Source organism: Tachyglossus aculeatus, chromosome X1, assembly GCF_015852505.1.
Source record: "Tachyglossus aculeatus isolate mTacAcu1 chromosome X1, mTacAcu1.pri, whole genome shotgun sequence".
NCBI lineage: Eukaryota > Metazoa > Chordata > Mammalia > Monotremata > Tachyglossidae > Tachyglossus > Tachyglossus aculeatus.
In genome coordinates this window covers 104,863,393-104,878,732 of record NC_052101.1, presented here as the reverse complement: position 1 = coordinate 104,878,732, position 15,340 = coordinate 104,863,393, and the positions used below count along the sequence as shown (strand labels likewise).

Sequence of the window (15,340 nt, the reverse complement as noted above, 5' to 3'; positions counted from 1 at the left end):
TTGACTGTAAGCTCATTGTGGGCAGGTAGTGTCACTGCTTATTGTTGTATTGTACTTTCTCAGGCACTAAGTACAGTGCTCTGCACACAGAAAGTGCTCACTAAATTCCACTGAATGCATGAAAGATTGAAATCTGAGCACCCCACAGTGTGGATCCCCAGCTAGGTGAGCTGGTACTGCCATTCTTGCTCCCCCTGTGTCATCCTGTGGTCAGAAGCCGTAATTCCAAGCATGTACAGTCTACCGTATTCTTCAGCAGTCAAGTAGGACTTTGGTTAAGATCTTACCAGAAATGTACAGTAGCGAGATGTCAGGATAGTTACTGCAGCCTGAGCATTCACTTAACGTCTTAAGAATGGCAAAATTTGAAATGTGTTCCCCAAATATTTCATATGTTGAGAAAAGGTTCTGTAAGTTTGAACAGTGTATCCCTTCCATGCATGTAGAAACAATGATTTAAAGAAAAAAAAAAACTAGAGAAAAATGAAGATAAGGGAATTCAAAGTTAAAGAGTCAGATTTCCATGGAACTATGTCTTCTTTCTTAGCTGGAGACTTCATATCAGTCCTCTGTTTTTTATTATCTTCATAAATCTGCCCCATGACAGTAAAATTATTTACATAGTGCTTTCTCCACAAGCATTATTCAGTGACTGTTAAAATAGCCAAAAGGAAGTAGAACATCTGGATCTGGAAGTTATGCGATTATCCATATTACCCTTGGTCTACAATCAGAACTCTACACCACAGGAGTTGAACAAGTGGAACATGAGGGAAGTGAATACAAAATGTCTAAGTACAGAGCTTCCCAGTTCTCTCACTTCTCTCTGAGGACTGCGGTTTTGTTTCCAAATGCCCCTCCTTCTCTGTACCCTGATCCTAACCTCATTTCATGCAATTCTGCTTTATACACCATGATTCTAATTACTCCTGTGATCCCTATAATTTAGCAGTGGTTGCTTCGTTTTATGGCATTTTCACCTCTGTCAGATACTGAGATTACAGATTTTGAATTGATTTGACTACTTGATCAGACCTCTCATAACCCTTTCTTCAATCTCTCCAGTAGTTAACCTTTCCATTTCAATTAAATTATGGTTGTTATCAGAGAGAAATTCATAGTATGAGATTTTTTTTAATTGCTAAGCATACACCTGGGGGATCCTCTTTGTCACTTTCACACTAGAAAGACTCACCAAGATATGGTGGGGAGAAACATTCAAGCATTTCATAAAAAGCTTGGATGTTTGAAAGCTGTAAGTTCTATTCCTACCTGTAACTTTGATTTCTTGCTCTCTTGAAGACTCTATGTCATGTCTGAATAGCTGAATTTAACACAAAGTTAATTGAATTCCAAATAGTTGTGATTTGGATTACTTTTCCCAAGGTATATTATCACAGACATGCTCACATTGTAGCTCATCTGTCACCTGAGTGTTCTCATCTTTTATATTCAAACCACTAAGTGTGGTTTAGTGGCAAGAGCACGGGCTTGGGAGTCAGAGGTCATGGGTTCTAATCCCGGCTCCACCAACTGTCAGCTTTGCAACTTTGGGCAAGTCACTTCATTTCTCTGTGCCTCAGTAACCTCATCTGTAAAATGGGAATGAACACTGCAAGTCCCATGTGGGACAACATGATTACCTTGTATCACCCCAGTGCTTAGAATAGTGTTTGGCACATAGTAAGCACTTAACAAATACCAACATTATCATTATTATTACTTCCACATGCATATTGCTTCCAAGGTCTGGAGCAAGTGCTTAGAACAGTGCTTGGCACATAGTAAGCACTTAACAAATACCATAATTGTTAAGTAGCATGGCCAAGCAGAAAGAGCACAGACCTGGGAGTAAGAGGACCTGAGTCCTAATCCTGGCTTCCCCACTTGTCTGCTATGTGATCTTGGGCAGGTCACTTCACTTCTCTGGGCCTCAGTTCCCTCATCTGTAAAATGGGGATTAAGACTGTGAGCCCCATGTGGGACAGAGACTGTGTCCAACCTAATTATCTTGTATCTACCCCAGTGCTTAGTACAGTGCCTGGCACTTAGTAAGCACTTAACAAATGCCATAAAAGAAATAAAATAACATCTCCCCTCTCCTCATATGTGCGTGCCACTTAACTTGTTTTAGCTTTGGGTGGCCCTGGTAATGGCACAGCCCAAAGAGGTATGGCTAAAGGCACAAGAAGGCTTGGGAATCAGAGGTCATGGGTTGGAATCCTGGCTCCAACACTTGTCAGCTGTGTGACCTTGGGCAAGCCACTTAACTTCTCTGTGCCTCAGTTAGCTCATCTGTCAAATGGTGATGAAGACTGTGAGCCCCATGTGGGACAACCTGATCACCTTGTATCCCCCCCAGCGCTTAGAACAGTGCTTTGCACATAGTAAGTGCTTAACAAATACCATCATTATTATTATTATTAAGAAGCAAGGTCAGTAGGGCCGTAGAAATCCTGTTGTTCATGTAATGGCTGCAGTCCAAATCCCCACTGTAAGCACTGTCACATTACCAGGGGCTCCCAGAGTGATTCTTCACAAGCCTAATTGAAGATAGAGTATATGGGCTTTCTCCCTTCTGCTCCTGGGAGGAAAGCATTGTTAGCTGTGTCCTTGAAATGAAGGGAGGAATTGGATTCATTGTTCTTCTGTTACTGCTAGGCAATATTAGGAATTTTGAATTAGACTGCAGTGGACATTTTTAAAAAGCAGCTGATCTACCCAATATCCAAAGCACTGAGAAAAAGTTACACCTCTAGGCCACCTTCAATACAGCTGTCTGTCGTTTTACAAATATCACTCTATTGAAAATGGAGAGTGATTTCACACTTTATACCTGAAACTTAAAATGGTATCATCTTACTAAATCAAACCATTAAATAGTATTTAAAGGTTATATTCTCCCCAGTGCGCAAATCATTCCTTCTTAATAAATTAGATACTTAGGAGTGCTCATTAACTCATTAGTAAACTAACTGGTCTCTAGTGGCCAGAAAAATGAAATGTTCCCTTTGAAGCCCCTAACTTACTACCAGTAGGCTCTGGAGAGATTTTGACTCACAAAATTATCATATGCCTATTGCTCAGGATAAAAAGCTGAGATTAAACACAAGATATTCCCCTACATTTTTTATGGTAGAAATACTGCTTAAAATCACCTTATGATTTTTTTTTTGTTTTGATCACTCACCAAATATAGATTCCTCAACAAAAATGAAAAGGGGAGATGTTTGTGGGGGAATTTGCATAAAGACATGCTATTACTATATTCCTTCATTTGCTGAGAATTGATTTGCTTTATCCATCTACTGGGAAGATTAAGTAATGTTTGTAAACAATTTTATGGATGCTGCAAGTCCTTTCTGGTAAACCTATACCTGACAGGTACTAGAACAAATTTATGAGTCTAAAGAATTTCTTCAGCCAATAGCCCACCAAATGTACCAATAATCTAACCTGAATCAGATTAATTGCTCATCCAGGCCAGTATTCTGTCCCAAAGAGTGGCAACCTACTGACATTGCCTGCACTATGTCTTATGGTAGCATTCCAAGTGCTTACTGCCCACTGGGAGAAAAAGTATTTTATTTTCTTTTATTTTGAACCTAGTGGATGTGCCTCTGTCCTGATATTGTGGGTTCTGGTGAACAACAACTTCATGTTTACCCTGTTCACACCTTTCCAATTTTGTAGAATTAAATCATACCCCATCAATCATCATCATAATAATAATGATGGCATTTGTTAAGCACTTACTATGTGCAAAGCACTGTTTTAAGTGCTTGGGGGGATACAAGGTGATGATCACATGGGGCTCACAGTCTTAATCGCCATATTACAGATGAGGTAACTGAGGCACAGAGAAGTTAAGTGACTTGCCCAAAGTCACACAGCTGACAAGTGGATTAGAACCCATGACCTCTGACTCCCAAGCCCATGCTCTTTCCACTGAGCCATGGTGCTTCTCATTTTCCAGCCTGAAGAGTCCTGAGAGAAGCAGCATGGCCTAGTGAAAGATCACAGGCCTGGAAGTTAGAAGGCCCTGAGTTCCAATCTCGGCTCTGCCACTTGCCTGCTTTATGAATAGCAGTACAGTGCCTGGCACATAGGAAGCGCTTAACAAATGCTATTATTATTATTTCATTTTATCTTTGTGAATAAGCTTTTCCATTACCCAAAGCATCTCATTTGCCCTTCTCTACCACTGTTATGTCCTCCCTAAGATGCAGCAACCAGAACAGCACACAGAAGCAGTACTAGTCATAGTTGTAACAGTAGCATTTATCTAGCAACCACTGGGTACGCTACAGAATAATGAAATGACACATTCTATGCCCACAAGGAGCATTAATGGAGGAGCCAAACATAAAGCAGTGGCTGTATCATGGTTTTATATTTTAGTGGTAAACAGATCTTGCTGAGGGAGGAAGTGTAAATTGGGTGGGTACTCCCCTCCCAAGATGCTGCTACCTCCCTCCCAACCATCTTCCCTGATTCATCACTGTTTCCATCCCCCAGTTTTGACTGGGGAGGGGAAGGCAGGCTCTGAGCCAGTGAATGGGAAATGACAGGGCAAGGGTGGCGGCAATTTCCGTGGTCGCTAGTAAATTTAAATATAAATACAACAACAAAAAATAAACAGTGACATTCCCTGTCCCCAATGAGCTCACAGCCTAGAGTGGGGGTGACGGACATCAACACAAATAAATAAAATTGCTGATATATATTACATATAATATATCATATAATATAATATATATATATTAATAATATATTATATATATAATTGCTTAGGGGCTGGGAGGGGAGAAGAGGAAAGGGATAAATAAAATTACAGATATGTACATAGGTGCTTTGGGCCTGGGAGGGGGGAAGAGCAAAGAGAGCAAGTCAGGGTGACTCAGAAGGGAGTGGGAAATGAGGAAAAGTTGGGCTTAGTCTGGGAGGACCTCTTGGAGGAGATGTGCCTTCAATAAAGCTTTGAAGTGGGGTGAGTGGTTGTCTTTCAGATTAGAGGAGGGAGGGCATTCCAGTCCAGAGGTAGGATGTGGGCTAAGTGTCAGCGGCGAGACAGGCGAGATCAAAGCACAGTGAGGTTAGCACTAGAGGACGGAAGTGTGTGGGCTAGGTTGTTGAAGGAAAGAAGCAAGGTGAGCTAGGAGGGGCCACGGTGATGGAGTACTTTAAAGCCACTGGAGAGGAGTTTTTGTTTGATATGATGGTGACCACCCCTGGAACCCTGTATATAGCTGAGAGTTATATCAACAAATCCTTTAGTAGTAATAATAGTATTTATTAAGCACTTACTGTGTGCAGAACACTGTACTAAGCACTTGTTTTAGAGCTGCTCTTTGTAGATCACTCTGCCAGGACTTTCACAACTTCCCCTCCAGTTTTGTTCAGAACTCTGGGGTAGATACTTGGTAATTTGTTTACTGTTAGTATCAGTCTGATCTAAAACTTCTTGTGTGGTCACCACAATATGATCTACTATCTCTAATTAATAAATCAATGGTATTGATTGAATGATAACTGTGTAGAGCATTGTACTAAGTGCTTGGGAGACTACATTACAACAGAGTTGGCAGGCACATTCCCTGCCATATAGTCTAATCTGTATACTATAAAAAACAGTTTGGATGTGAATAGTTGTGGAGTTCATCTTAAATTCATCAAACTTATACCTGCTTAAACAGATAGTCTAGACAGGAAGTGAAAGAGGGGGTTCAATGATTGAAGATATTTATGAATTATATTTCAATTTTGGGTTTGAATTTATCCTGCCATAAGGACTTCTTGTTTTACTGTAAATATATGTTCCTTGAAAACGTGATTGCATCTTAAATGTCTGATTCAAGTTTATAAATTGGAATGCTTCCAAACCTCTAGAAAAGTAATATAAAATCCCTATGTGTGGCATACTGTAAAGTAAAATATCACTTAAGTATTATTTAGTCATTGTTAAAGTAATTCGAAGCAGAACATCACAAAATACCATGTATTAATGAGAAGTTGTAGTAGGATTATGAATCTCCACAGGTGGTTGTAGCAGTAGAAGCTTATTCTGCTGACTATGGGTCTGGATTTTCAACTTCAGTGAAAATTTGTCAAATTTAGGTTGAACAGTGACCTTCTTTTCTTCCTAAAGTGCTTTGTAGTAAGCTAACTTCTTCTCAACACCTCTGTGTGTCTATGAAGTCCTCAGAAAGTATGCTACTCAGAGCCTCACGTTATTGCACACATGCCTGGATGCCAGGGTTCCTGGGTTCTCTTTCCCACTATAGCCTCTGTCTCTGAAATCTCTCACCTTCACTCCCTCAGTCCCTTCATCTGTAAGGAACCACAATGGACCAGATCTTGCTGAGGGAGGAAGCTGTTCCCCGAGTGTAAATTGGGTGAGTACTCCCCTCCCAAGATGCTGCTACCTCCCTCCCCACCATCTTCCCTGATCCATCGCTGCTGTTTCCATCCCCCAGTTTTGACTGGGAGGGGAAGCCAGGCTCCGAGCCAGCGAATGGGAAATGGCAGGGCAAGGGAGGGGGAGGTTGCGGCAATTTCCATGGTCGCTAATAAATTTAAAATTAACTTTAGAATTAAAAATTTAATTTCAAATTTTAGAAATTTAGAATGGTTAGACTATATGTAAACGCGAACCAAAATACTGGACTGTACGGCACAGTGCAATACAAAGGGAGCACGTGGGGTGGGGAGGAGCAATGGGTTGAGGGGGATGTGTATAAAAACTGATGAGAATAGGGGAAGACAGTGTGAGGGAAGGGAAGGAGATGGGGGTGGGAAGAAAATTGGCTTTCCTGCAGTAATTGGTTTTAACACAGAGCATCAAGGTGTAGAGGATAGAGCAAAGGCCTGGGAGTTAGAAGGTCATGGGTTCTAATCCCAATTCTGCCACTTGCCTGCTGTGTGACCTTGGGTGTGTCACGTAACTTTTCTGTGCCTCAATTACCTCATCTGTAAAATGGGGATTGAGACTGTGAACCCCATGTGGGACAGGGACTGTGTCCAACCCGATTTGCTTGTGTCCACCCCAGTGCTTAGCCCAGTGCTTGGCACATAATAAGAGCTAACAAATACCACAATCATCATTATTATTATTATTAGAGTAGAACTTTCATACGGTGGGGAAGTCATTAAGAAATGCTCCCATTTGCCACTGATGGATCAGTCTCGTGCCCATAAGTAGATCCACTTGGTCTTCTTTTTTCTTTTTAAATTCTTAATCCTGATTCCTCTTTCTCATTCTACAAATGTTGCCAGTGACATGGGGATGAGATAGGACAGGAAAGGAATGAGAAGAACATGGTGGCAGCCCATTTCAAGAGCCAGATTGTTTTGTTTTGTCATTACACTGACTAATGATGCATAAATAGAAGAAAGAAATATAGAATCTAGAAGGCCAGAATGTCCTCTGAGACACAAAGGTCCCCAGCACTGGTGTCAAGGGAGCATATTTTTAGGTTGGTGTTCAGTACTTCCTTGTACCATTTTTTCCAGCTACCTCTGACTTCAGTATGACGCTCTCCATACTGTATCACTGATGTTGGTTATTACTATCTTGTTGCCTAGGATGCCACAATGTTGCAGGACCTCAGTGTTTGGAGTGAGATCTTGCCATTTTATCATAGTTATCAGCCTCAGGAAGCACAAATGGAACTGTTCAAGTTTTTTTTCTTTTTATATGCTATTAGTACATTATCCATGACTCATTAACACTTAGTAGTAGTGAAGATTAATTGTAGGAAAATGTTCCAGATTACTTTTAATCATAGCCAAGATCTTTGATGGACAACTGAGACTTGCTGACATTTAAAAAGGGATTAGCACCAGTAGGTCAATAGACAACACGAAGTTCTTTGAAAACCTTCTTGCTGCTCTTGTGGTCAGCTTTTGCCATCCACCACTATGACTGTAAGCTCATTGTGGGCAGAGGTTGTATCTGTTATATAGTTATATTGTACTCTCCCAAGTGCTTAGTGCAGTGTTCTGCACACAGTAAGTGCTCAATGAGTACAATTGATTGATTAGTAGTAGTGAGCAAAACTTTGTATTAGGTGCTGGGAAAGAAATTGCGCAGATGAGGAATAGATATGGTCCCTAGCTCCTAAAGGACTCACAGTCCGAGAATAAAAGGAGAAAGTGTTAGCCACAGACACATAAAGATGAAACAAAAATTTGAAAGATAAGGATGGCGATGAATGGGATAGGAGCAGCAGGATTGCAGGCACTTTACAACTCTTCCCAACAGCCAGAGAAGCCACAGTTGCAGCTACAGGGATGGTCTTCCCAACATTCTAAAAGTTGCGAAGGCCTCACACTGCTGCTACTGTTTGAGTCCTTCCCAAGCTGGAGCAGGGGTTAATGGAAGTTCTGATGGCATGGTGAAAGGGGCAGCTTCTCTCCTATGTTTGGTACCCTAATAGGAGTAAGGGGAGTAGTGGAAGATTCTTCCTGTTGCCGCTTGAGAGTTTCCTGCCCTGGAGCAGGGGCTGATGGGGACGGGGCAACTTCTGTCCTGTGTTTTAGGCCCCAAGGGTTGGTAATAAAGGGCGTGGTGGAGGGCTCACACTGCTACCACTATTTAGTATAGTAAGATTTGTAGCAGCCTCTTGGTGTTCTGCTAGGTCACTTCTTTTTCCGCACAGTAAGGATCACTTAACCATAATGTTCGATTACGTGTGTCTTTCAGCAGATGCATGGCCTTGCTCTCATTTTCATCGAACCCATCTTGGTGGTCTCTCTTGGCAAAGTCAAAAACATTCACCAGCACTTGAATACTGACAATACAATCTCAAGAATATGATGGAATATGAAAATGAGTAAACAGTCTGATCCATTCTCTTGGCTAGGTCACGGTGCAGGGTAGATTCGAAGTTGGCATAATTGAGCTATTTCATCGGTGGCTAGGGTGATGTTGCCATGGAAATGCCAGGTCAACCTCAGTCTACTGGCCTCTGTCTGCTGACCTCTAGACAATTTTCAGAAAGCATGGATGTTTCTTTAATAGGATGTGTGACCGTGACATCCTGTTACACAATGACATCGTCTATTAGATGCCAGTGATTTAAGGGTGAGGGCATCATTGTAGTTTTGTGCTTTAAGGTCAGCTGGAACCCAGTGTCTGAGTTAACCAACTGATAACACATTCATAGTAGGCTTGCAATAAATACTGATGATGATGATGATGATGATTGAGGAGTATTAGCTATGCAGGATCTATTCTCAATATCTTAATAAGTTAAAATTGTAGATTTCAATGTACTTTCATAAAGATAATTCAAATTTTGGGAAAGGAATGGGTTTAAGGTTTGTTATGATTTAATGTTCTGTATTTCAAAGTGAATGGGAAAGAGCCCTATAGGTCACAACATTTTATATCCCAGCTGGACTATTACATTGTCTTTTCATTTGACCATTTTCTCAAATGGCAAAGTAATCAAATATTCTAAATCCTCACCCTGCACATGATGTCTACCTGGGCCCAAATCAGAATGGTCAAAATGCACAAAACCTCAGTTCGTTTTCTTCTGTGTCCTCTCCATGCTGGCTGAAACTTTAGTATATCCAAGTTGGGGTTTTAGCTCTTCTCGCAGTGCGGCAATATGATTCACTTTGGCACTAAGTATGGAGAGTTAAAGTGTCAGCCGGCACGAGGAAGACAGAGATGATATGAATCAGGGTTTGTGCATTTAGACCACTTCGATTTGCTCCCAGGTACACATCATGAGCAGGGTCGTCTTTGGGAAGATTCTGCATGAAGTGAGATGGGTTGAGGAGGGGCTTCTTTGCTTCAAGTAATTCCGGCACAAGTAGTCCTAGGAAAACTGGTCAATGAGAGGAGAGAATTGCTAGGATTTCATGTCCCCAAAAATGTTTGTATCAGTTGCTACATGGCCGCAATAGTGAGGGCCTGCCTGCATCTCCACTGTCTAATGTGATCAGACACCCTGCTTTAGGTGGGCCAGGTATGGACTTTGGGGTGTCATTAGGTTCACCATCACCCAGCCAAAACACGGGACCTTAAGGGTGATGTGGTGGCAACTGAGAAGGTGGCATTTGGCAGTGCTCTGCACACAGTAAGCTCTCAATAAATATGATTGAATGAATGAATTGAGAAGCAGCATGGCTCACTGGAAAAAGCATGGGCTTTGGAGTCAGAGTTCATGGGTTCAAATCCTGGCTCCGCCAATTGTCAGCTGTGTGACTTTGGGCAAGTCACTTAACTTCTCTGTGCCTTAGTTACCTCATCTGTAAAATGCGGGTTAAGACTGTGAGCCCCACGTGGGACAACCTGATCACCTTGTAACCTCCCCAGCGCCTAGAACAGTGCTTTGCACATAGTACGTGCTTAATAAATGCCATTATTATTATTATTAACTGTCCAGCTGGAGGAAAGCAGAGAAGTAGAGGGAATGGTAGCTTCCCAGCAGTTTCCGGCAGGGCTTCTATGACGTGGCAGTGCTTTGCATGAAACCTTCAGGTGTTTCTGGCAGCAGCTGCACTGGTGAGCAGTCCAAAGCTGGGTTCCAGGAGCTTTCCACTGCTCCCACCACCAATGGTGGTGGCAAGCAGTGGGTAGGATGACAGGTAATGACAGACCACAGAGTCTCCAGTGGTGGAGGTAAGTGTCTCCCCCTGACCCTATCTCTCTATTGTCATCTTGGTCTCCCACTCTGTGTCTGTTTATTATTGTATTGTACTCTCCCAAGCATTTAGTACAGAGCTTTGCACACAGTAAGCACTCAATAAATATGAATGAATGAATGAACTTCCCTTTCTCCTCCTCTCTGTACTGTTCCTCCTCCTTCTCCCGGTACCTCTGGCCCTTCTCTGGCCCCTCCTCAAATGGCAAACTACAGTCACAGAGTTTCCTGACATTCTGTCATAAAGGGAAGGTGGAGGTGTGGGGCCCGGTTCAAATGAACTGTGTGAATTGCCCTTAGAGCAGTGAATCCACCATCAATTGTGGATTTCAACTAGGGGACAATCACTCTGTTTTGACCCTGACAAAATCTTGAAAATATCAAGTCAGGAAAGTGTGCAGATACCTCCTGCTGTGAGTCTCTCTTTGTCTTCTCTCTTACTCTTGTTTATGGACTTTGTGCTCAATTGCTAATAATCAATCGGTGGCATTTATTGAGTGCTTAACTGTGTGCAGAGCACTGTGCTAAGTGCATGGGAGAGTACAGTACACCAGAGTAGGTAGACACATTCCCAAGGAGCTTACAGTCTAGAGGGGGAGACAGACCTAGGTGCTTAGGAAGTATAAAGCAATCAAGTGACACACATTCCCTGCCAGTAACAATATTAATTATAATTAGAGTAATTGTGCTATTCAGTAGGTGCTTACTTATGTGCCAAGCACTGAAGTAGATATATGATAATCATATTGGACCCTGTCCCATGTAGGGCTCACAGTCCAAGGGGGAGGGGGAACAGGTATCATCCCCCTTTTACAGATGAGGAAACTTAGGGCCTCAATTTCCTCATCTGGAAAATGGGAATGAGATAGATTGTGAGCCCTGTGAGGGATAGGGAATTTGTCCAATCTCATAATTTTATATCTACCCCAGCATTTAGCATAGAGTAAGTCCTTAATAAATGTCATAGTAATAATAAAAAATAGAAGTTTATCTTCGAAAGAATAAACAGAGCATGTTGGGGAGTAGCAGGTGAATAGCGCGGATATGTAAGGTGGGCTGAGTTGATGGACAGCCTTGAAACCAGTCTAGTCTAGAAATGATATTACCAGAATGTGAACTAGAGGGATGTTATTTGGGTAGAGATGAATGTGGATCCAGGAGATGTGGTCTAAGAAGAACTAGCAGGATTTGGCAGTCGATTGAAATTGCTGTCTTTCATAAGAGGAATCTCACCTAAAATTCCTTTTCAGGCTTAAATAGTTTCCCCTTTCCAAGGAAGTCTAACTTTCCTATGTTCCATCAAGGCAGGTCAATGCACTTAGAAAAAAAGTAGGCACAATTTGAGGGCAAAAGAATTGCAGGGTGGAGAGTGGCACTAAGGTAAGTTGAGGGGTTAAAATGCACTGATTAGGCCCAGAACCACAGCAGATTAATGTCAGTCAGTCAGTGGGTATTTGTTGAGCACCTCCCATTTTTAGAGCACTGTAGTGAGCAGCTGGGAGTGTACTATAGACACTAATCCCTACCCTGAAGGAGTTTACAATCTGACAGATTTTGCCTATTTTCAGAAAGTCAAAAAACCTGTGTTCTTTTATAATGAAATTAAAAGCATTTTAATTTCTAATGCGAATCCGCCTTTACTTATTTTTACATTTGGTATGTATGGGTCATGCATCAATGGATTCTTAGTTGGATCTTGTGATTCTTTTTTTTCAAAGCCCCCAGCCAACCCCCAGCAAATATTGCCTGGAAACTGACAAATTCAAAATTGTGCTTAAACTGGGAACATGTCAAAACCATGGAGAATGAGTCAGAAGTGTTAGGCTACAAAGTAAGTAGAATGATTTTATAATCATTTTATTATACCAAAAGAGTAGAAATTGTAGAATGGAAAGAGATTTTGTGTCTAAGAGGAAAAAATAGCATTACTCCCTTTGTCCTCTCTACCAACTCAGTCACAAATATTTCCTCTCTTGGTGCCTGAAGTATTTATATGGAACAACTAAAACATGAAGAGTGTGTTTTCAGAGGACTCTTCTTCTGTCAGTCTATATGTGTGGCTCCTTTTCAAATGAACAGGCCACGGTGGAAATAATAATAGTAATTAATAATAAGTATAAGGAGCGGCATTAATTAGGTATGCCCAGTAATACAGTTTCAATACCTCTTGGTTCCACCAGAATACTAATCATGAACTGTGAGAAAAGGATTCAACAGAAATACAGTGAGTTCGAGGGCATAGTTTCCATTTGTCTCAGCACTGAGAGGTGGCTTCTTTAGGCAGGGAAATCAATAGCCTCTGTGATTCTTTGTGCAATGTTTTAACCTCTTAAAACACTATAATAATGTTTATAAGCCCTAAAAATATAAAATTATGAATACAATTGGTAGTTCATTTCAAATATTGGCCAACATTTCTTCACTTCCAGAAACATTGCCTAATTTCTATGTGAAATAAAGACTCGTGATACATTAAGTGTACAAGTGAGATTTTGACTTTATCCTCTATCTCATTGAGATTTTGTACAGGCAAAACAGGCAAAGCAAAACTCACGTTTTGGAAACAAATAATACATCGGCTGAGCTCCTGGTGCCATTTGAAGAAGATTATTTGATAGAAATAAAAACAGTCAGTGATGGTGGGGATGGCAGCAGTAGTGAGGAAATTAGGATCCCTAAAATGTCAAGTAAGTTTTGTTGATGTGATTTACATTTCAATAGAAACATAACTCTGTGGAACCTGTCCTCCCTTGTTGAAATGATGGGCAGAAAATGGCTACAATTAGAAGCTGGGTGAGCAACGAGAAGGCCTTAGATATAATGTCACATTTCTGTCAATCAATGCTATTTATCGATTGCTAACTGTGTGCACTAAGTGCTCAGGACTATACGGGAATGGAGAATGGAAGTATAGAGGCAGGTAACACAGTGACTTCTTAGGAAATTAACACACACACAGCTGGCTGCATTAACACATTCTGGATAAGATCCCCGCTGTACAACAACAATGATTCCCATCTGCCTGCTGGGTCAGATAGTGTCCCAGAAAGGGGGAAAAAAAAATCTTAAATCCACAACTTAACTGAGCTCCCAGGAGGCTGACCCCAAAGTGCAATCCGTTGATCCAAAGAGGAATATATTCATAGGTCAACTATCGTTTATTTGCAGGATTTATAGTAACTTCTATGACCACCATAGTAAATGCAGTAATGTACATTGAAACTAAACAGGGTTTAATAGTTGGCCTTTCACATATCACTTACATATTCATCGTCCATTGGAACTATAAATGTATCTGTCAAAGAAACACCAGTTTATGTTTAAATAAAGGGATTTACCTAATCTTATTAACCAGTATGGCGTAATGGATAGAGCATGGGCCTGGTGGTCAAAAGGTTGTGGGTTGTAACCCCGACTCCATCACTTGCCTGCTGTATGATCTTGGGCAAGTCACTTCACTTCTCTGTGACTCAGTTACCTTCATCTGTAAAATAGAGTTTATACTGGGAGCCACATGTGGGACAGGGACCGCGTCCAACCCAATTTGCTTGTATCAACCCCAATGTTTAATATAGTGCCCAGCACACAGTAAGCGCTTAACAAATGCCACAGTTATTATCCAGTTAAGGTTTCTGTTTAGCTGCCTCAAAATATACCCTTTTTTACATTTTTCCCTTAGCAAAGTCCAGGTTTTATGGGAAAAAATCAATTTAGTTAGACAATTGGAAATTTGAATTTCACAATTCTTGTGAAACTGTAGTTTATAAGGAATCATAATATGTATATGAGAATGTCAACCAGGTGTAAGAAATCATATCATTATTACCATTATTTGTCAGTATTTTAATGACAATTTAGCAAAATGAAGATGCTTTCATGTTTATATTTTTGCAGGTTTAAGTTCCAGAGGAATTCAAGCTTCAGAAAGAAGAGACAATTTACTGCCTGTTTTTATTGTGATTTTGGATAGTCTTGCTCTTTTCTCTGCTCTATGATAAGAGAAATCATGCAGTCTTGGACTTTGGAAAACATATTATTCTGTACAAAAGATCTCTACTCATAAATCACAATCAATCTTCTTTATAAAGACATATTTGGGTAAAATCAAGTTGTACATTACTAATACCATGTAGTTCTTTAAAAAATAATTTGGAAGTTAAAAAGATATGTAAATTCATGAATTTAAATGGTGCCAAAATATAGTCGTGTGATTGTAATTGTGGTGATTATAATTTCAAGTAACTTTCAAATCTGTATTGATTGTATAAAAAAACCCAACAAACATAACTAGGCTTTGGCCCAATTGTGGTGAGACTAAGTTTGCTATAACAGTACCCGTGATGTTCATTATTATCGAAGCACTATTTCTTTTACTTTGATATGAATAAGGTTAGCCACACTTTGCAATGAAATTTTAAAAAATTATTTACATTTTGGGGATTTTTTTACTTAGCTAAAGCCATTTTGAGTTTATCATTTTACAGCTACCTTTAGATCAGGTCAGAATATGACAAGTAGGCATCACAGTTGGGAAGGGAAATTTTCTTCTCAAACTGCTTTTTAAGTGACATGATAATTCTGGCAAAAGTGTCTTGTGACTTGAAAAAATAAATCCTAGATGTGGAATTATTTCTTTTGACCTGTTGGAATGAAAAGGAGGCAACCTGAGAAAACATACCAGT

The 15,340-nt window shown here is 40.6% G+C and overlaps 1 protein-coding gene across 1 annotated transcript in view; it reads left to right on the top strand.

Annotated features, from left to right (window-relative positions):
• Window positions 1-14,696, top strand: part of CNTN6 (contactin 6) — a 320,129-nt gene extending 305,433 nt beyond the window's left edge. The window contains exons 20-22 of the mRNA XM_038772802.1: window positions 12,377-12,489; window positions 13,177-13,345; window positions 14,553-14,696. Coding sequence (XP_038628730.1) covers window positions 12,377-12,489; window positions 13,177-13,345; window positions 14,553-14,653 — 383 coding nt within the window. The 3' untranslated portion in view covers window positions 14,654-14,696. The remainder of the gene's footprint in view (window positions 1-12,376; window positions 12,490-13,176; window positions 13,346-14,552) is intronic.
• The last annotated feature ends 644 nt before the right edge of the window (window positions 14,697-15,340 follow it).